Raw genomic sequence first — 25,677 nt, forward strand, 5'->3', positions numbered from 1 at the left:
TATCCCTTGGAATACAAACCTTAGGTACTTTCTGTGTGAAGGATGTATTGGTATATGGAAATATGCATCCTTTAGGTCTAGTGTTGTCATGTAGTCTTGTTGTTTGAGCAGTGGGATTACGTCTTGTAGAGTAACCATGTGAAAGTGGTCTGATTTGATGTAGGTATTTAATGTTCTGAGATCTAGTATATGTCTCAGGCTCTTGTCTTTTTTGGGTATCAGAAAGTACAGTGAGTAAACTCCTGTGTTTAATTGTTCTTTTGGTACTAATTCTATTGCTTCTTTCTGTAGCAATGCCTGAACTTCTAGTCCTAGAAGATCTATATGTTGTTTTGACATACTGTGTGTTTTCGGTGGGACGTTTGGAGGGAATTTGAGAAATTCTATGCAATAACCATGCTGGATAATTGCTAAGACCCAAGTGTCTGTTGTTATTTCCTCCCAATGTGTGTATAACTTGGTTAGTCTCCCCCCCACAGGTATTATGTGTTGGGGATTTGTGACCTTGAAGTCACTGTTTGTTTTGAGGAGTTTTGGGACTTTGGAACTTTCCTCTGTTTCTTTGAAACTGTCCTCCTCTATATTGTACCCGAAAACCTCCCCGCTGATACTGGCTTTGGTAAGTGGGCTTTGTTTGTGAGGTTGTGGCTTCTGTGGTCTGCCCTCGAAACCCCCCTCGAAATTGTGTCTTTTGAAATGTGCCTCTGCTCTGCGGGGAGTAGAGTGCGCCCATGGCTTTGGCCGTGTCAGTGTCTTTTTTAAGTTTTTCTATTGCAGTGTCCACCTCCGGCCCAAACAACTGCTGTCCGTTGAATGGCATATTCAGCACAGCTTGCTGTATCTCTGGTTTAAATCCTGATGTACGCAGCCATGCATGTCTCCTTATTGTTACTGCTGTGTTGACAGTTCTAGCAGCTGTGTCGAATTTGATTATTGGAGATATTTTGTCCCTCTTCTACCACTTGCTGCGCTCTTTTTTGGAACTCCTTTGGTAAATGTTCAATAAGGTGTTGCATCTCCTCCCAATGGGCCCTATCATGTCTGGCTAACAAAGCTTGCTTATTTGCAATACGCCACTGGTTTGCTGCCTGTGCCGCCACCCTTTTGCCTGCCGCGTCAAATTTTCTACTCTCTTTATCTGGAGGTGGCGCGTCTCCTGAAGTATGAGAGTTGGCTCTTTTGCGCGCTGCTCCAACTACAACAGAGTCTGGTGATAGCTGTTGTGTGATGTACACTGGGTCTGTTGGTGGCAGTTTATATTTTTTATCTACTCTTGGAGTAATGGCTCTCCCTTTGACAGGCTCCTCAAACACTTGTTTGGAGTGTTTTAGCATTCCGGGCAACATCGGCAGACTTTGATATTGACTGTGCGTAGACGACAGTGTATTAAAAAGGAAGTCGTCTTCAATGGGTTCTGAGTGAAGGCTGACATTGTGAAATGCTGCTGCTCTTGATATCACTTGAAAGTAGCTTGTACTATCCTCTGGTGGCGACGGTCTCGCTGGATAGCATTGAGGACTATTATCTGACACTGGTGCGTCGTAAAGGTCCCATGCGTCAGGGTCATCTTGACTCATCCCCGTATGAGTTGGGGATTGCATCATTGGTGGAGTGGCTACCGGTGATGGTTGTGGAGAGTGATGTGGGGATGGTGGTGGTGTTACTTGTTTAGCCACTTTTGCTTGTGGCGGTTTCTCCTTGTCTTGGAAGGCAATTTTTTGTTTCATTCTGATCGGAGGAAGAGTGCTGAGCTTCCCTGTATCTTTTTGAATAAAGAGCTGCCTTTGCGTGTGATCTGGCTCTATTGTCTCTAATTCCTGTTGGAATCTGTGTGTCTTCATTTGTGAGGACAGTCCTTGTTCCTCTGAATAGGAACTTATTTTCGGTTCGGAGGCCGGATGTTTCGGTACCGAAACCTTTTCGGCTGGTTTTTTCGGCTCCGACGAAATCTTTTTTATTTTCGGAGCAGTGCCCTCTCGGTGCCGACCCATTTTGGTGCCGCTGTCTCGATGCAGAATCTTTTCGGAGCCACTCTCTTTGGCCCGAGATTGCTGTGTGCCGGTATCTCGACCGGAGTCGGATGACTTCGACACCAGCTCGCCCTTTTTCGGTGCCGACGGACGGTCACCTATTTTTTGGGTTAAGCCATGGCCTGTTGGCGGTGGCGTCCCCTGGGCTTTAGCAGTCTTTTCGTGAGTTCTTTGTTTCGAAGTCTTACTCACGATTTTTGGCGTTTCTTCGGGATCGATCTCCTCCGAGTCCGAATCCTGGATGGAGAATGTTTCTTCCTCCTCCTCGAAACGCCCTGGTCCTGTCGGCGCCGACGCCATTTGAAGTCTACTTGCTCTTCGGTCCCTGAGTGTCTTCCTGGACCGAAACGCTCGACAGGCCTCACAAGTATCCTCCTTGTGTTCTGGTGACAAACACAAGTTACAGACCAGGTGTTGATCTGTATATGGATACTTGTTATGGCATTTTGGACAGAAGCGGAATGGGGTCCGTTCCCATCAGCCTTGAAGAGACACGTGGCCGGGCCGACCAGGCCCCGACGGGGATCGAAAAAACCCCGAAGGGCCACCGGAGCTCTTCTTAATTCGGTGTCGATCTGTTGTAACTAACCCGATACCGAACGCAAACAATACCGATGATTTTTCCGAGATTCTAACTAACTTTCCGACCCGAAACACGGAGCGAAAAGGAACACGTCCGAACCCGATGGCGGAAAAAAAACAATCTAAGATGGAGTCGATGCCCATGCGCAATGGAGTCGAAATGGGAGGAGTCCCTCGGTCTCGTGACTCGAAAAGACTTCTTCGAAGAAAAACAACTTGTAACACTCCGAGCCCAACACCAGGTGGCGGGATGTGCACAGCATGTGTATCTGCAGCTACACATGCCATCGAACACATTATATATATATATATATATATATATCCATCCCCATAGGAAAAGCGGTTTTTCCCTTATTTCATTATAACTGTGGCGAAGTTTGACGTCAAGAGGGAGCAAAGGAAAAAGAAGAAGGTCCCAAAATACATTGTTGGGGCAATGGGGAAACCCACAGGACCCTCACTTCCACCCATCCTGGGAGCATCAGGGGTCACCATTCCTTGTATACTGCTGGCTAAAACTGGTTATATTGGCGATACAACATCTGATATTTCTTGCATCCCGGGCTTAATCATGGCCACCACCTGCGTAATAACGACCATCCTTGACAGTATGTTATCTAGCCTGGTAAACTGGTAGACCTGAAATAACGGTGGCCATTGTTTGATACTGTGGGCCCACTTTGCCAGACCTGGCCATCACTATGCTACTGGTGAGTAGAAGAAGGCAGAATGGTGGGCATGCCTGACATATCATGGGCATACATGGGCTCACTGTGGAGACCCATAGCATAATAGCCACTACGTTTGACACTAGTTTTTAATATTCTGTGGGCACCCTTGGCATAAAAGCTGCTCAAGCATACTGGAGGACATACTCAGCAGACTGTAGGCGCAAACTGCTTATTGACGTTATGGGATCAAATAGGTGTTAAGTAAAAAAATGATGCATGAAACACAAACTAGTGTTCTTTTCTCAATCTTTTGTTCATGGGACTGGCGTTTATCTAAAGTCATTTGAATAATATTCATGCCGAGTTTGGTGGGGAGGGAGGGGGAAAACATACTCCTGATGCTATTTCCTTGGTGCCCGTAGGGACACGCTTTTGAGTGTTATTGCATTACTCAAGTAGAAGCATTTCACAATGATGGCATTTCATGGCAATACTGCTTGCCACCATGTCTCATGCCTTGGGTTATTAACTACTGGTTATCTTTCACTGAGTGGTCAATAGAGTAATCTTGGCAGGTCACTACCTTCACAATAATAATGTTGGTTAGTTGCTTGGGGAAATATTATCTGACCATTAATATCCCATGTCTTAGAAAATATTGTGAAATACCAGTCTCTCCTCCCACCTGTGATAGCATTATTAGGGGCTTCTAGTCTGTCCGACATAAGTTTTTTACAACATAAACAGATGTCAAAGTTCAACTCAACTGCCCTAGTGTGCAAACATTTTGAGTTCCTCTGCAGAGCTATTTCTTTTATCTTTACTTATTGTGCAAAATCAAAACATTACCAATTGCTCATTTCCCCCTAATTGTTTCTGGGCTAAAAACACACACATGCTTCGTTTATCAGCTGTCACAATTCTTGGCATATACAGTCAGGTGTTGCAGGGCTAGGGCCATGGAATACCACAATCTAGAAGTACATATAAATTATTTTTATTTTGACAGTTCCAATTGGTGGTCATTTAGGTAAGACGTTCCTACAAGGTTTATTATTACTTCGGTTTTAACTCAATTTGAAGATTTTTTCTATGATGGTGAACTCTTGTCTGACGAAGATAAGATAAAAAAACTTCATTATGGGAGAAATAAAGAAAGTGAACACTCCTAACAATTTATTACAAAATGTATTCAAAACAAACATGCTGGCCTGGAAGGCCTTTCGCCTAAGGGTCACAATGAAAGTGAATTGCTGTAATTGAGATCAATAATAGTTCCAAGTCACACAGAAAAAAGGTAAAAACCGCCAAACAATTGACGGCATTTTTTTGCATATTTTTTTTTTTAAATCCAAGAAATTGTGCTAAAAACTGGATTAAGTGCTATAATTACCCAGAGGTTTTTACCTTGTTTTTCTGTGTGGCTTGAGACGATGATTGATCTTACAGCAATAAACAGGAATAAAGAAAACCCACTTCAATGATAATCAGAAGAATTGTTTGAAATATCCTGGGCTTCAATCCCAGATCTGATTTGTATTTGTCTATCTCCATGGAAGATATAGTTTATATAATTCCTCAAATATAAGGAATATATTAAAAGAATATTTAAAAAGTTAAGCTGGGGAATTGAATAAAGAAAACATTAGGACGCAATAGTCTTTCTTTTAAGTCTATCATGGTTCAGAACAGAGAAACACCACAGCCGGAAAGGGGAAAAAAGAAGACTAGTGTAAAAAGGAAAAAAAAGGAGAACGTACCATAAGATGCTGTGGAAAGTGTGCATGTATGAATTATATGTTTACAAAAACCAAGCTAAACGTTTTATTTACACTACCTTGAGGTCAATAAGAAACCCTTCAAATGGTCTGTAAGGATTGTGAATTATGAGATGAAAGTTTAACTGCTGAATAAGTAGAAGTTCATATTCCAAGATCTGCTCAAGAGCCTTCTCTTGTCCAGAAGGGGTTTCTCGCAAATTGCCAACAAACTGGATACTGGACACATTAAATTCATCTACTTTACAAGCTAGATAGGCACACGTTAACCTAAAGAACAGAAAAAGAAAAAAATCAATCCAAAACAGACAGCATAACAGATATGTTATTAATTGGAGAAAGACATTATTTTTCACAGAATGCAGCAAGGATTAAACAAATCACCAGAAGCTCTATGTAGTTACAGTTTTCACTTCAAATCAAACAGATCTGTATTTGTACTGAGGTAGTAAAATAAATTTGGGGAACTTTAATGAGTATTATGACAAAACTATGATTTACTGTGCTTCCATTATGGAACCATTAAGCATTTAATATGCAGCGGTGAAGGCTTTTATTCTTAAAAATGCCCGGATAGAACACGTTTTAATTTATATATGGCAGTAGGCAAACTGCCATCATATCAGATGGATCTTCAACATCTATGCAGCTCCCCTTCGCCTTCAATCTTCACATGGTATCCTTGGATCCATATTCACCGGCAATACGATCGAGATCCATCACTAACAACATACAATTTCACCTCAAAATCGCCCACTTAAGAACAGTAGATTGGAACCTGCCTTTATCTAATTGAGGACTGGATGTCACGTCAATACATAAAGACACATTTCCTTGGATCGCAAAAACCACCTAACAACTAGAGATTCAAGCCTGGCTATTCAATATGAACCTACAGGGCTTCACTGGAATCATTTCCTATGCAAAATCACTTGGATTCCTCTTTAACACAGATCTTTCTTACAAAGAGCACATCACTAAAAAAAAGTCACATAGTATCGGTTCACCCACCTGAAGAAATTTAAATATTTCCAATCCAAAACGTACTTTGAAACAACTGCACATTCCCTTCGCATTGGAATACCATGCTCTACTGCCGCACTGACACGACTGTGGCACCTGTGAAAGACATACTATATACTGCAGCTTGTATCATCGAAGGCTTGAAGTTCACTGGTGCCCCCTTAAAGCCTGCACATACTTCAAACACCAACTACACCACCTACATGCCATCAAAAACAGTATCTATGTATACCTGGGGACAATATTACAGCCTCAGACAGACCATGAAAGGTGTCCACATCAACATAAGAACTACTTTTACAAACCTATTTATAACTTGTCTTTTGTAAATGATCAAATTCATGTCCCAGACATCAGGGCTCCATTGGGAACCAACTAATTCAAATTATACAAGTAGTAATGTATATATGCAGTTTTTGTAGTTTTGGTAAAGTTTGGATAGTCCCTGGTGATATAAGTAGAAAGGCCAGATTGTTCCAGCCGTGGTTAAATCCAGGTTTCCACAACCCCACAGCCTCCTTGCTGCACCCGAGGTGGGGATCTAAAGAGTCTTGTGTTCTATTAACAGACAAATGCTACACAAGAAAGAAATTGTGTGCTCTTATGGAAAAGGAAAGTTGTAGACATCCCTCCATTAGAGGAGTATGTTTTCATACATGCAGATCAACTAAAACAATACAATGTTTGCAGTTATGTTCAAAACGTGCACAGTGAGATGTTCACAATTTTCACTCAAGTTAAGTATTCTGCAGTAATCAGGTTTAAGCATGGATACCAGAGCCCAGGGTCTTGTCATAAAATCAGACGTTTCCTATCTATTGGTAAAAACAAAGTCTTCATATTATTAAAGAACAATTGAACTGGTGGATTCGGAAGCAGGTAAAGGTCCAGTGAGACATGGTCAAACATCTGGATGTCAACTTGCAAGCAAGAGACCTCATGCTGAACTTTTTGCAGTCTGACCCTGATGTTAAAAGGTGAGATAGAGCAGGAGTTGTCCAAGTGCACAAAGTTGAACTATAAAATGTTATAAAAAAAACCTGTCATTTAAATAATCTGGGCAACACATGAACAAATCTAAGTTAAGAATGCCATAATTATTTCCTGTCTGACTAACAGGAGTAGGACATGGTCTCAGCACAGAGGGCAAGAACAGAGATGAACAATTTTCTGCTGATTAACTGAATATCAAGACAGTAGAGAGGAAACCATGTGAAACATCATCTCAAGGGAGCCTTTATTGCTGATAATGTAAATGTGCAATCGCTTTTGGAATCCAACGATATTTTTAGAATAGTGCATTAAATGATGTCTCCATGACAAAAAGTCAACAAATTTCATATAATTGCTGATCGAAGACTAGCATCCCTACAGTACTAGATATTTGGGCAGGATATTAAACATTAAATGGGCTTTCAGGGATGATAAAGAGGACTATCCTCTTCACAAGCTGGCACCTTTTGTTTACTTGGTGAACATTTGATGTTTAGCAAAAGCTCCTTTCATGCGTCTTTTATTTTTGACAGAAACGTCCAGGTTACTATTCAGAAGAAAATGGCTAGACCTTCTGTGTTACCTTGAATAGAAAAATCAAACACAATCAAGCAAGTAAAGTATAAATACATTATTAGCAATTAAGCAACAGATATAATACAAATCAGCAACTTTCCTTAGGCAGGTAGACTAATGTAACTGTGAATAGAGGGAGTAAGATGTTCACATGCAAGGTAAAGTGATTGATGTGAATGTATTTGGCATTCCATTGTTTGGGAGTACTCTGGAATTAGTTGGTATACACGGAGTTACAGTTTCTGCATCTTTTGGTAATGGTGCTTCCTTTACCAAAACTTTTTGGGTCCCTAAACTAACCAGGTGTAAATGGGTCAGAGAGGCAGGAGTACCGTACGTACGTGGGACAGATACAAACACAAAGTATTACCTACATTATAATTCGAGGATGGTACTCCATTACCGAGTTATTCAAGTAAAAACGTTTAAAGTACATACACGCAGTTCCCTGTAGAAAAGAAAAAACATGCATTAGGGAATCCGAATGCTTCTTACACCGCAGAGCTACGCATCTTCTTTTATGCAATAACGATGTAGCTCGGAGTGGAACAAAGTTGAAAATCTCATTTGTGAAACACACAGCTTTAAACTTTTATTTCTCTCTATGCGTCTCTATTTGCATAGTTTAGCTTTAACAGAAGTATGTTTTTAACAAACTCTTGCTAAACAGCAAAAAGAGAAAACCTAGTACGCTGGCTCCAATTGAGACATTCTAGATTTCTGTTATTAGCTTTTAGAAAAACATCAGAGGACTATTCAGTAGTGCTTAATTCACTATGTGTAACACTGCTATCATTTAAAAACTGGTATTGTATTACTCACAAGTTTAGAATCTGTATTTCGTGTTGTATGTTTGTAAAATAAAGATGCTTCATATGGCCTTACCCTGAGCATGAATCAGGCTAGAACTAGAGAGGCTAAATCGATTATGACTGCCAGAAAAAAAAACAAGATGATGCCTACGAATACAGTTTCAAGTCATCACGAATCAATCAGGTGGCCAAGATAGGGATACTGGACATGATGCAAACAAGGTCAATTATATAAAAAACGGGGACAATTCCTAACAATTGTTTTCTGTACAGAATGGATCCAGGGATGTGGAATTCCTATCGCCCGATGCCCGGGACATCTTGTTTGGGGTCAAGGGCAACAGGTTTTTATGTTTACTTTGTCCTTGGGACAAGTAGGCCCAACCCCCTGCAGCACAAACCCTTTGGCTGCCTGTTTACAGAGTGGAACTCTCTGCAGTTGAGGTAATGTGTTTCCAAAAGATAATGCTGTTCAAACTTGTATTTATGGTTCATTATTTGAAAGCCTTCATTATTAGGGTGAGTGCTGTAAATAAATGTTTTAAGGTCACACTTCACTACTGACGTTGGTTCCAGTACAAAAAAACAAAAACAAACGTGTATACACATGTTTGAAAAGTTTAGGCTATGAGGCTAAGTATAATGCTCCCAGAATGCTCTCTGATTAGATGCAAATGAAGTGTCATTTAGTAAAATGTGTTGATGCATGCTAGTATTTCTCAAAAATATTTCTAATGGAAAATCAGTGTAACCATTTTCAACACGATTATGGGAAGCATGAAAATAAACAAACACTGACAAAGCCAACTGATCTGACATATTTGTATAAGTCTTTTAGTTTCATCAATGCGTGTCTTGTTTTCACATGGCTTTTGTAACACTTTATTGTTGTGGGAGCTACCAGGCCCTCAACATTGTAACAAACACTGGCAAAACCCCCCCAAAACGTTTTTGAACTCTAAACGCACACGTTGCCATCAGCTGCATAACAAAGGCCCCGCAGCCGCCCTCCAGGGGGCCCCTTCAGCACAACACCTGCCCTGAGTGAGTCTATAGAGGGGGCTCCTCCATGTTCTTTGCAAAGGGGCACCCTCCAGTTTCGTTACGTCACTGATTGCCACTGTAGTTCCTGACACTGAACAAAACTACTTTGTGTGGCAATATACTCCTTGTGGAAGAGCAGAATGCGATCACTCACAGTAAAGCCAGCCGAAAGAGAGAGAAATAGAAGTTTAATAAAAACAAAATGTCTTTGTTAACACCAGACCTAATTAGGGACCAAGACCCACATGTAGGTAGCTTTTTGCATGTCGCAAACAGCGACTTTCGCTGTTTGCGACGTGTAAAAAGCACATTGCGATGCACAAACCCAGTTTTGCGATTCGGTAACCTGGTTACCGAATCGCAAAACGGGTTTGCGACTCGCAATTAGTAAGGGGTGTTCCCTTCCTAATTGCGACTCGCAGTGCAATGTAGGTTTGTTTTGTGACCGTGAACGCGGGCGCAAACCAATTGCAGTTTGCACCCATTTCAAATGGGTGCTAACACTTTCGCAAAAGGGAAGGGATCCCCATGGGACCCCTTCCCCATTGTGAATGTCACTGTAAACATTTTTTCAGAGCAGGCAGTGGTCCTACGGTCCACTGCCTGCTCTGAAAAAATGAAACGAAAACGTTTCATTTTTTGTTTTTGTTATGCATCTCGTTTTCCTTTTAAGGAAAATGGGCTGTGTTACAAAAAAAAAAAAACTGCTTTATTGAAAAGCAGTCACAGACATGGTGGTCTGCTGTCTCCAGCAGGCCACCATCCCTGTGAGGGCCACCATTCGCGAGGGGGTCTCAAATTGCGACCCACCTCATGATTATTCATGAGGTGGGCATTTGCGAAGCCCTTGCGAATCACAGATGGTGTCAGGGACACCATCCAACATTCGGATTTGCGACTCGCAATTTGCAGGTCTCAAATCTGAACCTACCTACATGTGGCCCCAAATTCTTAAATAAAGTCACAAAAGTGCACCCATGGTATATGTCGTACCCCTATAAAATATTTGTGAACTGTATTTTAGCATGGGTAAATACGATGTGTAGATTTGCTCATGTAAAAATCTATTGAGCATTTGAAAGTTCATTTTCCCTCCAGCCACTTTCTTCCCAACACTGGAAGAAGTTCTAATTCTGCCATTGTCAGGAGTAAATGCCCCAACCTTTCTTATTATGGGAAAATATTAGAGAGAAGCTGGTAAAAATCTTTAAAACATGCAGGTTAGTAGGTTTGCAGACTCAAAGGCATTCCAGCCCTGGAACTATTGCTTACTGCTTCCTCCAGCCCCAGTATGCAGATCTGCAGAAAGGTGGCAAAATAAGGAAATTGCTACAGTAGGGATTGAAACTGCAAGTATTCAAGCCCTACTATGGTAGTAGCCCTGGCATAATCAGAGAGGCTATTATCAGAGCACTTACATAATGAGATTGCTGCCATAATTTGTCGCCACACTACATGGTGACAAAGGGACAAGTAGATCTTTTTACAGGACAAGTAGATTTGAGAAGCAACCTGTCCCCTGAACAAGTAGATATTTTAATAAATTCCACACCCCTGGGATCTGTAAGATTGAGTTGACTGTATGAAAATACAGTAGATTTTTGAGATGCAAAATAGCCCCTCTTGACTGGCAATGCAAGCGCTCCATATAGGGCAGAATGATACAGCAACCAGATATGTGGTAAACTAGTTTACTGCTCTAGGCGTAGCCTAATGTATATATGTTTTAATGGATGGTCCCGAAGCTGTGTTGTTAAGGCAGACCTAATGAGCATTGGCAAGCCAATAGGTCTCGCCTATGACAGGTTTGCGGTGTCATTTTGTAGGCAAGAATCCCGTGCATGCACACACTTACAAAATACCATGGGCGCCTTTTTTTCATTTTAGTTAAAGATCGGAGTTGGATCAGTGACTAACGAATAAAAAGCACAAAAAGTTTTTTTTTTATGGTGGTGGGCTGGAATGGAAACGGGGAGAAACTGAAGTAATGGGGCAGGAACCACATGAAGGAGGGAACGGGTATGGCAAAACAAAATGTGAGAGGACATCAAAGCATCGCAGGGGAAGGCAAAACAACAGGGTTGTGGGAAAGCACCAAGGAGGATGGGGAGGGGGAGCACATCGGCCAGGGCTAGTGGTAGAAAGACCAACAGGGATTCCAGGATGAGAGAAGTACAGGAAGGAGACAGCAAAAATACATGCACTCTTGTGGAGTTCCTAACACTAAAGAAAAAAAGTAGTGCTTTGAAAAGGAAGCAATAGAAGCAGAAATGCCATCCCTTCAAAGCGTTGGTAAAGAGGAAATGCTCCATGGGAAAGGCAAACACAAGATTGACAAACTGGAGCACCAATAAGAAGTGAGCAAATGAGAGTGAGACGGAAAGATACACATTCTTAAGCAATGGGCAGGCTCAAAGCCCTTCTAGGTTCACTGTAAGCCCCAACATGCATCGCAACAAACAGCGCATGTGTTGTCTAGAGGCTTCATTTAAAAACAAGCACTTGCAATGCAATAGGTCTCACATTTTCCTGAGTTAGAGCTATGGGCATTGTAAATTCGTAACTGGACTTTTCTTGCCACATAAATTAATCAAACCTGTCTCATAATTTAGTCTTTTCCTGCCATGTTTTGGTGGTCACTGGCAGCTACTGACATCAGAAATCACAAGCCTTTGAGGAGATACATGGAAAATAAGGCTAGAAAAAGTATTTTCTTTTTATTTTAGTTTTAAGATCTCTTTTATTGATTTTGAAACATTACAACATCTCCCACCTACAACCAAAGGCCGGTGGGGAGAAAACAGAAGGAAGAAAGAAGAGTAGAGGGTAGAGGAAAGAAAAGGGGGGGGGGGAAAAACACCTTTGTTCAGTGGTCTGCTTTTGTCAGCCAATGGGACTACCCTGAGTAGAAGTGATCTGCCCAAGTGGTAAGAAGGGGCAGGCGCATCATTTAGTCCTGCAAGTCGGCCGCAGTATACGAAGGTAGGAGGGTCAGGACAGTTCCCTAAATTCTGCTGACAAGTACCTAAGAGCTAGGCCCCACGTTTTGTCAAAAAGGGGGAGTGTAAGTCGCTGCAGCAGTCAGCCGATCCATGCCCATTAGAGCCCACAATTTATGGAACCAGTCCATGTGAGTGGGGGTAGACTCCGAGCCCCAGCGGGCCAGCAGAAGTTGCTTTGCCGCCCCTAAGGCCAGAGTAATAGCCCGGCCCCTAGGAGAGCAGAGCGGATACGTCAGGGGATTAGGGAGGCCCAGCAGAATGTAACTGGGAAACTGGGGTACGCTAGTGCCATATATATCATTTATTGCCCCCAGGATCGGGCCCCAAAATGGAGCAACCCTTGGACAAAGCCAAAGCAAGTGTGTGAGTGTGCCCTCCCCCCAACATTTACGCCAGCATCTACCATCGCTCCGCCCTCCCCATTGAGCCAATCTGGCAGGTGTGTAGTACATATAGTGGGCTATTTTCAGGAACATTTCTTTGGTGTTCATGACGCGAGCCGTCACCCGTGCTCTGTGAAGGATGTCCCTCCATTCGCGGTCTGTAAAGGTGCGCCCGCATTCGGACTCCCATCCACGTTTGGCTGGAGTGTCGAGAAGCTGAGGCGGTGTAATCAGGCGCTTGTCTGTGTCCCTTTGTTAGGAGCCACTGTTAGAAGCGGGTCAGGGGTCTACTTGCATGGGATCGTATTGCAGGGGAGACTACCCAATGATGGACAGCCTGATATTGCCATGAGGTGCTATCCGGAAGACCGTATACCGCCTGTAGCCTGGTAAAAGCCGTTATCCCTTTCTCATCAAAAAGGTATCCGATTCTCTTACACTGTGCATCCTGTCACGTTAGATACGCTGAGTGTCTGACCGCAGGACGGAAGTCGGGATTACCAATGAGCGGCATCTGGGGGGAAACAGGGGTGGACAATCCCTTTGCTGTCGGTACCCTGTCCTAAGCTTCCAGTGTGTTCCACAAGATAGGTGACACATACACCCCGGGCGGACGGTGTCTTCTAGGGAGCCATGGCACTTTCCATATGTGTATACCCGCTATGGCCTGGTCAATGAAGCACCAATATTTTTCCATCTGCGGACGGGCCCACTCCACCATATACCGCAGCTGAGCCGCATAGTAATAGCTAAGCAAGTGTGGGATACCCAGGCCACCCTCCACCTGAGGTAGATAGGCTTGGGCCTTCGACATTCTGGCTCTCTTACCGTTCCAGATATATTCCCATATAAGCGCCTGCAATTTGTCTAGGAGATTGGTTGGCGGCCGCAATGGCAGAGTTTGCATGAGATAGAGTATTCTAGGCAGGAGAGTCATTTTAATCGCCATAACACGACCCAACCAAGAAAGGCCGAAAGCCCTCCACTTTGCCAGGGCAGTGCAAGCAGTCTAACATCCTCGTATAGTTACATGCTACCGTTGCGTCAAGCGTGGGGTGAATTCTCAAGCCTAGATATGTAATGTCTTATGGGGCCCAAGAGAAAGGGAGCACGGTCTCCAGGGTGCGCCTTGCTGCTTCTGGGACGGACAAGTTCAAAACTGATGACTTAGCGAGATTCGTTTTAAAGCCCGATTCTGCACCAAATGCCGCCAATTCCGACATACTCCCCACCAGGGAGGACTGAGGCCGGGAGAGCTGGAGTAACACGTCGTCCGCATAAAGAGCCAATTTATGTGACCTGCCACCCCATCGGGAGGCCAGTTATGTCAGGGTTGTTACGTATACGTTCAGCAAAGGGCTCCGTATAGAGAGAAAATAATAGGGGCAAGAGGGGGCAGCCTTGAAATAGAAAACTGCCACGACAATCTGCAGTTTACAGACACCATACCTCTAGGCCTATCATAAGAACAACGTAACCAGTGGCGGAATCTAGGGCCAAGCCCGGCATGCCGCAGAACCTCATGGAGGTATCACCAATGAACCCTGTCAAAAGCCTTTTCTGCGTCGATAGAGAGAAAAAGAGCTGGAATTTTAGCTCAATGCACTTTGTCCAGTAAATGGCATAACCTTTTAGTGTTGTCACTACAAGAGCGCTCGGGGATAAAGCCAGTTTGGTCCGGGCCGATCAGGCTCTGCATGTACGGTTTCATCATATGGGCCAGGATTCACGTAAAAACCTTAGCGTCCACCTTCAAAAATGTGATGGGGCGATAAGAAGCGCAGAGGCGAAGGTCCTTCCCCAGCTTAGGGATTACGGTAACTATCCCCAGCTGCATCGAGGGAGGTAGGGGGGCAGCCGTCCCCAATCTGTCATATAGTCGGACCAGGACTGGCGCCAGTAAGGAACCAAAAGATTTGTAAAACTCTGCACTAAAACCATCATCCTCAGGTGCCTTCCCAGCCGGCAGCCTCTGTATAGCCGCCAAGACTTCCGCTATGGTAATGTCTCCGTCCAGCGTTTCACTGGCAGTCAGGGATATCCGAGACGGGGGCGGGGGTCAGATAGCCTTCCACTCCCTCCTCATCGAGCCCCTCCTCCGCATACAGATCAGAGTAGAACTGCTCACACTGAGTGACAATCTGCTCCTCCCGGCAGGTCCGTGTGCCATTAGGCAGTTGGAGCTCTGCCACCCGCCGTCCCGCTGCCTGCACCCGAAGCTGGTGAGCGAATAGACGTCCCGCCTGATCACCCCAGCGTAGTATCTCTGTTTGGTCCACTGCAGTGCATATTCTGCCCTATCGCCGTCCAGGGCCCGCAGTTGTTTACGCAGAGTGGCAATCTGTCGGCGCATCACCAACAACCCTGATCGGCCGAGGGAGGCCTCCAGTGTCCGTATGTCATCTTCCAGTTGTTGGCGTTTTGTCCGCTAGACCGTATTTAGTCCTGTAGTGATCGCTATGAATTGCCCCCTAACGCTTTTACCTCGGAGGTATTGTTTGCCTCCAGGTAGTGTCTTATCGTTACCTCAGTTTCCGTTAGGATGTCCTCGTAGGTTAGGAGTCTCACATTAAGGTGCCAACATTTAGCAACCGGAGCATGCAGTGGTAGGGCCAGCAACAGCGTAAGCGGGGCATGATCTAAGAGGGATGGAACACCCAAAGCAGTCCTAGTTGCTCGGTTGGTAACGCGTGGTGAGGTGAGGAAAAGATCAATGCGTGCATAGGTCTGGTGTGCTGCAGAAAAGAAAGAGTATGCCCTTTCTGTCGGGTGTTGTCTGTGCCAGATGTCGGAAAGTCCCACCGCCTCCAACCATTCCCGAAGGTCCTTAGTAAAGGCCCCCGCATGGCTGTATCTCTGTGCTGATCTGTCTAGCAGAGTGTCCGGTACTAAATTAAAGTCTCCCCCCCACCACAATGTCCTTATCAGGGGTAGCTATGACCCTTCCCAGGGCGTCTCTAAGGAAGCGGTCCTGCTGGTCGTTTGGGCGTAAATGTTAGCTACTGTCTGTCTATGTCCTCGAAGGTCTATGTGGAGGAAGAGAAGTCGCCCAGGGATTTCGGCCTGTACCCCAAGGACCCTTCCCGGGAAACTGATGGCCAGCAAGATTGCCACTCCTGCCCGCCTCCCAGGGCCGAGGAGTGAAATTGTCCGTCGAACCATCGTGACCTCAGACCCCCTCCAGTCTGCGCAAACTAAGTGAGTTTCTTGTAAAAGGCACAAATAAGCCCATGCGTCTCTAAGCTGTATCAGCAATGCCTGATTCTTTACTGCGACATTAAGGCCCCGTACATTTAGGCTAAGAATAGTAGTCATGGGAAAAGTGAGGCCCACCGCTAGTGAGCCGATGGGAGCCCACAAACCCACCCCAGTAGGGCACCGATATGTGTACCCATGGCTGGAAATAAGAGAAGGTGTAGTCCTAATAGAGTCAGGACAGAAGGATAGAACATGGGAGGTGTAAGCAAACCGAGAGATAAACTGAAAAAGCGTTCCCCGCCTGGGAACAAACGTAGAACAAACTGGGGGAGAGTTCGATCCTCATGCCATTGGGGGTCAGAGCCCCGCCACGCCGCTGCCTCAAACAGCTGTCTCTTCACCTGCACCAGCCCAAGGTCTATCACTCTCATTGTCTTTCGGGCCCAAAGTCTCCATCGAGGAGGGGCAGCGGAAAGAGCCCGGGGGGCCTCACTGGTCCGAGTTTTCGAGTGACCCCCATCAGTCCGCGGTCGCCTCTCTCGGTCCCCCGGCGACAGAGCCCCGTCCGCGAAGCAGGGCGGCATACCTTCCAAAGCCTGTGCCTCCTCCACCGTGCGGACAATACGGTCTTCATGCTGCTAGACGAATTGGAGGCGGAAAGGATGGCTCCATTTATACCTGATACCACTGTCTCTCAGGAAGTCCGTCACAGGCCTGAGTGCTCTGCGGCGCTGCAGTGTCAGCATTGACAAGTCCTGAAAAAAGCCAATACGAAAGCCCTCAAAGTCAATGACTGATTGGTCCCGGGCCGCCATCCATATGATCTCCTGTTGCTTGTAATGGTGCAGGCAGGTCAATATGTCTTTAGATCGGCTGGGCGAGCGAGCCGAACAACCCACCCTCTGCATTCTATCAAGCACCAGAGTCTGGTCTTTAAGGTCCGGGGCTACATGGCGGAAGAGGTGCTCCACAAAATCCAGTTTCCCTGTCACTGCCTGAGACGTAACTCCCTTAATTCGGATGTTGGAACGCCTTGACCTGTTTTCGAAGTCCTCAATTTGGTACTGCAGTTCTTGGCGTGCAGAGTAAGAAGCTCCCTCCTGTGGCAGTTCAACTCCTCGTCCCGAGCTTACTGCAGCATATCCACCTGCTGCCCTAACTCAACTACTTCACGTTTCAGTTCTTTGACCTCCGCTGCTATCTCTTGCTTCAGGGTAGCAAAGTCCCCGCGCAGGGCTCCAAATAGCTGCTCCATGAAGGACCTGGTGAGGGCGCCTCTCCCTCTGCTCGCTCCCCCTGGTCCCTGGTGTCACCACCCTCCTCCAGTGAGGACTCACCCGGCAGTGTCTTCTTGGTGGGAGTTTTGGCGAAGAGGTCCCTAAGAGAGCCCTCTTTTTTGCTGTGCCTCTGGGACGCCATCGCCGGTTTCAGGTGGGTAGGCAGTGACTGCCAGCACAGTCGACCAACAGCTCCTGCGGCACCCCGCCTCGTCGCAGTCACACAGCTTCAGCAGGACCAGAAGGGGCCCAACTATGTAAGGCGAAGGCGGAGTGTCAAAACATATTTTAGTTCCACAATAAACCTCCTCCCCTGCAATTCCCCCTCCCACCAGGTACTCATTATGTCTACAAACCCAGTCCTAAGATGTAGTGTGTTGCTGGAAAGCAACTATGTGGCCACTGCTATGAGGGGGTCAGCTCACTCCTCCACAAGTCGTCGGAGCAGTAGGCATTTGGAGCAGGTTAATTCACTGAAGTCTTTTGATAAAAGCGCTGCATGTGGTCATGGTACAGGTCCCCTTGCGAACCTAGCACTGAGGGCAGCTTCTTCATCCCAAGGGTGTGCAAATGGCGGCTGAGCCACATTTTATGTGTCAGGATTCTGTTGGTTCCCTAGTGGGCCAAGATTATTTGGTGAGCCTCACCCAAAGCTATATGGATTTGGCGGCCCCTACGGCCCCAGAGGGATAACATAAAGATGTTTTGGTAGACCCAAGACTGTGTAGGCCGGGAAACGGGGTAGTGTAGTATTGAGTCATTCATCTATGTCATTTAGGACAGAGTCCCAAAAGGAAGCTATTTTAGGGCAATGCCACAGAATGTGGGGCAGTGTACTGGACTGGCTGCAGTGACGCCAATAGTGGAGGTCCCGTGTGGGTTGACCCATGCGCAGCCGGGCAGGATTAAGATACCTCTATGAGGTGATTCTGGTAGGACGTTTCTATGCTTTCCATATTGTTAGCTAAATGCTGTGCCTGGTGTAGGAAAGTGCCCTTGTTGGCAGGGTTACCCCCGGACTTTTTGCTTGATATTGATGCTGGGATCCCGCTAACCAGGCCCCAGAACCAGTGTTCTTTCCCAAAACCTGTCCCATTGTTTCCACAGTTTGCACATCCTGGCACACAGTTAAGTCCCTTGTAAAACATACCCATGGTACCAATGGCCCTGTGGCCAGGGAAGATCCCCAAGGGCTGCAGTATGTATTATGCCACCCTGAGGGACCCCTCACTAAGCACTTGCACACTACCACTACAGCTTATATGTGCTGGTGGGGAGAAAAAAACAAAGTCCACATTGCATCCCTCTCAGGGTGCCATGCCCACAAACCACTGCCTGTGACATAGGTAAGCCACCCCTCTAGCAGGCCTAACAGCCCAAAGGCAGGGTGCACTATGACAGGTGAGGGCATAGCTGCATGAGCAATATGCCCCTACAGTGTCAAAGTCCATTCTTATACATTGTAACTGTGGTGTGGTCATAGTGAGTATATGGTCTGGGAGTCTGTCATTAAGAACACCACAGCTCCATAATGGCTTAACTGAATACTGGGAAGTTTGGTATAAAAAAACTCCTCTACACAAAAAACCCACACCGATGCCAGTGTTGGATGTATTGAACAATGCACCCAGAGGGCATCTCAGAGATGCCCACTGTATATTAACCAATCCTTTAGTGCAGGGCTGACTGAAACTCCAGGTCAGGACTCCAGAACCGCCCCGGATCCGCAAATCCTGACCACTCTGCACCAGAGTCCAGGTGGCCCAACCGACTGGAGCTAGTCCCCAGGCAATTCTGAGTAAGTCCCCACCCAGGATTGACCCCTCCAGTCCATCACAGCGACACCTGCAGCCTCAATCCGGAGGACCCCCCACCTTAACCGCAACCGCACCGGACAAAGATTTCTGGCATCAAAAGATACCTCTGCACACCCAGCTCCCTAGCCTTGGGAAATCCGACCTTCGGTGCAGCAACGCCCAGCAAGCAAGCCCCCCTCCTTGTCCAGCTTTTGGTTTCCGAAAACCAACCCCCTGGACTTCACCAGCAACATCATTGTGGCCCCAAGGGTCCCCGTATAGGGAAGCACTGGAAGCAAGACGCTGTGTTTGTACCTTGCACCCGGTTGCTCCTGCGCCACTGAGGGTGTATGTATTGTGCCTCATCCCCTCCCTCCGGTGCCCCTCTAAACCTCCCAGGTCTGCCCTCCAAAGACATGGGTACTCAGCTGCAAGCAGGCCTGATTCCGAGCGCCCCCAGTTTCTACAGGAGCCCATGTTATATTTGCTTGATCTTTGACCTCTGCGCCCGGCCGGCCCCGTGTTGTTGGTGGTGGGTGTTTGGGGTAAACTTGAATCCCAACCTGTGGACTTCCTAACCCCCGGAGACTGGAACTGTAAGTCATGCACTTACCTCAAAATCGTACTAACTTTTTATACCCCAGGAACTGTTTCTGAAAACGGCACTGTCAACTTTTAGAACAGATTACTGCCATTTATTCAAAAACTGTATAACTTGTCAATTTTAATCAAAATGGTATTGACACATATGTGGAATACTAATTTATTCATGTACTTACCTGCAACCTGAATCTTGTGTTTTTAGAAATAAATTAACAAAATATATATTTGCTATATAAAAACCATTGGTCTGGAGTTCGTCATTGAGTGCGTGCTTCCCTTATTGTCTATGTGAGTACAACAAATGCTTTGCACTACCCTTTGATAAGTCTAACCGCTTGACCACACTACCACAAAAGAGAGCATTAGTATTATCTACTTTAGCCTCTGTTAAGCCTCTGAGGAACCCCTGGACTCTGTGCACACTATATCTCATTTTCATATAGTATATGCAGAGCCAGCTTCCAACACCCGGTAATAGATTTCACTTCACTTCTTAGGTGTGAACGGTCTGCCTATTTCCTTTTCCCAGCAAGTTTGACTGGATGGTTTGGGAGCTTGAGTAGAGTGTAAAAGGAGGCCATAAAACTCCGTGATCAGATGTCGGTCATCTGATTTTGCCACAAGCCATTGCTCAAAGGAGTCATTTAGTGGTCAGCCGCGGCTCGATTAGCAGGGTTGGTGAGCCAGTGCCGATCTGCATGTAGTGAAGGCATTCCAAGTCCGGTAGGGCTTCAAATGGAAAGGGGCCCTTGATGTCAAAATGACCTATTGAGCGACAACCTGCCTCTTGCCAAAGACGGAATGTAGCCTGTTCAATGCCTGGCGTAAAGCCTAGATTTCGCACAACAAGCGTAGGGGACAATGGAAAAGTAGCAAATCCCCTGTGCACAGCAACTGTATCCCATTTCCGCAAGAGTGTCCCTGTAACTGGCAGTATATAGACCTTTGGGCCATTGTGTTTTCGTCAAGAAGGGGATCTTCAAGGGATTCATACCGGCGACAACCTGATCCATCAACAGCCAATGCTGTTCGGATTCTGGCTGGGACCACTCCAACAGGTAAAGGGGCAGGGTCGCCTGAAAATACATTTGAAGGTTGGGTTTTTATAACACAAACAGCTGGGGAGACAGGAGTCAGCCCTGTCTCGTGCCCCGTTGCATAGAAAAAGATGGAGAGGTGTAACCATTGATGCGCGCAGAGGCCCTAGAGCAGCTATGTATCCAGACACAAAACAGTTTGCAAAAGCCAAAGTGGACCAGGGTCGACATCAAGTAGGGCCAGTGCACACAGTCAAATGTCTTCTCAACATCTATTGGTAGGGGCATAGTGTTATGGTTGGACTGCTGTGCCATGTCTATTAAGTGGAGGAGCTGTTTAGTATTGTCTGAACATTGTCAAGGTAGTATTAACCCGGGCTGGTCGGGTCCAGTCATGCCTGGCATGAGCGGGTTCAGTCGTGCCGCTAGGATACCTATAAAGATCTTAAAATCCAAATTGAGGAACGAAATATGCCTGTATGATACGCACTGGCTTTTCTCTTTGCTGGGCTTCGGGATAACAATGAACAAGGTCTCTGTCAATTCTGGCAAGACTGCCTGGGGTACCCTGAGGGAATTAAAGAGCCAGGTCAGTATCTGGGCTAGATCAGCGCAGAATATCTTGTAGAACTCGGCTGGAAACTCATCCGGACTGGGGGATTTGTGAGGTTATACGAGTCGGAGCATCCAGTTCCTTGACCTGATCCAGGTTCAAATGGACACAGTGTTGTGTAGCCATTTTAGTTATAACTCCATGCATGTTATTTTAACAAACTAGGCCTGCTGCTGTGCACTGTAACCTAGATATAATTTATTCAGTTTTGTTTATTATTTTAGCAATAGCCTCATTTGCGGTCTTGTTTTATTTCCCTCTATCTAGCTGTTCTTTGCGTAGGCCAGCACTGCATTCTTAAACAAGACATTTCTTTCACTCTGTGCTCCCTCAAGGCTGCAGTAGGATAAGTTGCTGGTAAATGTGGTAACTCTTTGTCTCTGGTATTCATAGAAACATACCCATCCTTACGTAGGGACATTTTCTCAGAGCATTAGCTGTTTTACTATAAAAACACTTTTCTGTCCCATACACGTTAGAGGGAGATTCTAGCCAGGTGACAACGACTGTATGCTGATTGCTGAACGCTTCGCTACAGCTGCTTATGCAGAATTAAGGCCTCTTGCTCAGGTATGAGGGATGATGTCTTCCCAGGGGAACCTGAAGGGCAGAACTAGAGCTTAACATGCTGTGCTCTAACATAGCCTAGGTAGTAATTACATTAGTGACTCTACAGGGAGTGCAGAATTATTAGGCAAGTTGTATTTTTGAGGATTAATTTTATTATTGAACAACAACCATGTTCTCAATGAACCCAAAAAACTCATTAATATCAAAGCTGAATATTTTTGGAAATAGTTTTTAGTTTGTTTTTTTAGTTTTAGCTATGTTAGGGGGATATCTGTGTGTGCAGGTGACTATTACTGTGCATAATTATTAGGCAACTTAACAAAAAAAAAATATATACCCATTTCAATTATTTATTATTACCAGTGAAACCAATATAACATCTCAACATTCACAAATATACATTTCTGACATTCAAAAACAAAACAAAAACAAATCAGTGACCAATATAGCCACCTTTCTTTGCAAGGACACTCAAAAGCCTGCCATCCATGGATTCTGTCAGTGTTTTGATCTGTTCACCATCAACATTGCGTGCAGCAGCAACCACAGCCTCCCAGACACTGTTCAGAGAGGTGTACTGTTTTCCCTCCTTGTAAATCTCACATTTGATGATGGACCACAGGTTCTCAATGGGGTTCAGATCAGGTGAACAAGGAGGCCATGTCATTAGATTTCCTTCTTTTGTACCCTTTCTTGCCAGCCACGCTGTGGAGTACTTGGACGCGTGTGATGGAGCATTGTCCTGCATGAAAATCATGTTTTTCTTGAAGGATGCAGACTTCTTCCTGTACCACTGCTTGAAGAAGGTGTCTTCCAGGAACTGGCAGTAGGACTGGGAGTTGAGCTTGACTCCATCCTCAACCCGAAAAGGCCCCACAAGCTCATCTTTGATGATACCAGCCCAAACCAGTACTCCACCTCCACCTTGCTGGCGTCTGAGTCGGACTGGAGCTCTCTGCCCTTTACCAATCCAGCCACGGGCCCATCCATCTGGCCCATCAAGACTCACTCTCATTTCATCAGTCCATAAAACCTTAGAAAAATCAGTCTTGAGATATTTATTGGCCCAGTCTTGACGTTTCAGCTTGTGTGTCTTGTTCAGTGGTGGTCGTCTTTCAGCCTTTCTTACCTTGGCCATGTCTCGGAGTATTGCACACCTTGTGCTTTTGGGCACTCCAGTGATGTTGCAGCTCTGAAATATGGCCAAACTGGTGGCAAGTGGCATCGTGGCAGCTGCACGCTTAACTTTTCTCAGTTCATGGGCAGTTATTTTGCGCCTTGGTTTTTCCACACGCTTCTTGCGACCCTGTTGACTATTTTGAATGAAACGCTTGATTGTTCGATGATCACGCTTCAGAAGCTTTGCAATTTTAAGAGTGCTGCATCCCTCTGCAAGATATCTCACTATTTTTGACTTTTCGGAGTCTGTCAAGTCCTTCTTTTGACCCATTTTGCCAAAGGAAAGGAAGTTGCCTAATAATTATGCACACCTGATATAGGGTGTTGATGTCATTAGACCACACCCCTTCTCATTACAGAGATGCACATCACCTAATATGCTTAATTGGTAGTAGGCTTTCGAGCCTATACAGCTTGGAGTAAGACAACATGCATAAAGAGGATGATGTGGTCAAAATACTAATTTGCCTAATAATTCTGCACTCCCTGTAGTGACAATATGTTAGCGTTATTTTTAAGCTTTACTTTCCTTGTCACAATTTTAATCCTGTCATGCTTCATCGTCCTGGTTATTGCAGTACATGCTTTATTATCTTAGATGCAGTTGCCTCATTAAAATCTTATTGAAACATATACTGCCTCTGATTGTCCTTGTGTATGTGAGACTAATGTAACTGAGAAAAACTGATGTGATCTGAGTAACCACGATTTCCCTGAGGAGTCAATTGTATCATGCACTTGGCTGCCCAATCATCCCTGCTCTTGGGTGGAGATGAGGCACGGCTAGTTAGTCGGAGCAAAACTTGGATTAGGCTGACAGGTGTCACCTGTAGTGAGTCAAACTCAGTCCCCCACACCGCAGGTGATTCTGCCGCTCAAATCCAGTAGTCTCATTAGAATAATGAGACTACGCAACAACTGCAATCTCTTTCAGGTATTGGGTTGGGGCAAGCTCCGGGAGATTATGAGATGCGTATAAGTCGGCAAAGAATCTCTGAAATCAAGCCGCAATGTCCTGCTCTGTTGTGAGCGGCTCCCCGTCCTCACTCTCCAGGGTCTTCACCCTCGTACCTGCGTGCTGGACACGAAGGCGATTCGCCAGGACCCTGATGCATTTATTAATACCAGTATAGAAAGTGTATTTACGGTGGAGGAGCGCGTACTCAGCTCTGTCCATGTCCAGCCCTGCTGTTACCTGGCAGCTTCCAGCTGCCGCCAGATCCATGGAGTGCCTGTGCGTTGATGTATGCATTCCAGTTCGCCCAACTGGTCAAGCAAGAGCCCTCTCTTCTTTTGAGATTTGTTTTCTGCAGAGGATATGGCCACAAATTACCCCTGTATAACTGCCTTCAGCGCAGCCCACAGGAATAGGTGGCAGGTTGGACCAAATAGCCCCCTGGATTTGATGGGTGACACTGAGTTTTGTAAAAGTAGGGCACGCCGGTGCCAGGAATGGCTGACAGGGGAGGGATGTACAAGTCTATAGACAGTGCGGCATGGTCAGAGAGGGAGCGGGGCTCGAAGTCAACTGAACTCACCAAATCCTGTACCTCTTATGTCCAGAGGAAGTGGTCCACCCAGGCGAAGGTCGTGTGCATGTACGTAAAATGTGTAAGCCCTTGTTGTGGGGTTGCAAAAACCTCCAGATGTCCAGGAGTCTGAGATCAGTCAGCCATTGTGTTGTGACTCCGATAACGCCCCTGCATCCCCCTGCCGCTGTGCGCAACAGTCCAACTCGTTTAAGACTATATTAAAGTCCCACCGCTCAGAAGAACCCTCCTACAGTTGAAATTCAGAATGTCTTCTATTGCTCTGTGAATGAAGGGCTCTAGCCCCTCGTTAAGGACATACAGGGAGCCCAGGACCAATGTCTGGCCGCCCACTTGCAGTTGGTGGGCTAGGAGTTCCCCCCTGATCTCCACCTCCTTGTTACCTATAAACCCTTTGACTTTAGTGAAAATCAGTATCCCCACTCCTGCTTTCTTAGAGGGGCCAGATGAGAGGAGCTGGTGTGGGAACAAACGGTGTAAGGAAATGCCTCCTTGGCATGGTTACCCCCTGACTTTTTGCCTTGCTGATGCCAAGTTATGATTTGAAAGTGTGCTGAGGCCTGTTAACCAGGCCATAGCACCAGTGTTCTTTCCCTAAGCTGTACCTTTGTCTCCACATCCACAATTGGCACAACCCTGGCATCCAGGTAAGTCATGTCGGTCTATGTCAAAGGCAGGGTCTGCAAATCAAAATCAGGGTCTACAGCCAGAAAGGGGTACTGCCTGGAGGTGACGATGGCCTCAACTGAGCAACTCTCTTAGCCCCAGAAAGACAGGGGCCCACCCCAGTGGGCCCCCCACTGTTGTCAAGGGGTGGGGGTTGAGAAGGTTGGCAGATCGTTCTCCAGATGCCAACCAGGTGCTAGGGGCCAGTGCTCAGGGTCTGCGAGCTACCTTTGTGATGTCTTGGGTCCTCTAAGTGCAACTGCTGTGGATCAAGTGCGCAGACCAAGTGGTGCT

General features: G+C 45.9%; 1 protein-coding gene across 2 annotated transcripts in view; it reads right to left on the reverse strand.

Annotated features, from left to right (window-relative positions):
- The window catches only part of CCNH (cyclin H), a 137,893-nt gene that overhangs the window by 87,461 nt on the left and 24,755 nt on the right, over window positions 1–25,677 (reverse strand). For both annotated transcript variants that reach the window (XM_069224900.1, XM_069224891.1), the window contains exons 4-5: window positions 8,028–8,101; window positions 5,121–5,331 (exon numbers count right to left, since the gene is read on the reverse strand). In XM_069224900.1, the coding sequence (XP_069081001.1) occupies window positions 5,121–5,331; window positions 8,028–8,101 (285 nt within the window). The remainder of the gene's footprint in view (window positions 1–5,120; window positions 5,332–8,027; window positions 8,102–25,677) is intronic.

Source organism: Pleurodeles waltl, chromosome 1_1, assembly GCF_031143425.1.
Source record: "Pleurodeles waltl isolate 20211129_DDA chromosome 1_1, aPleWal1.hap1.20221129, whole genome shotgun sequence".
Lineage (NCBI taxonomy): Eukaryota > Metazoa > Chordata > Amphibia > Caudata > Salamandridae > Pleurodeles > Pleurodeles waltl.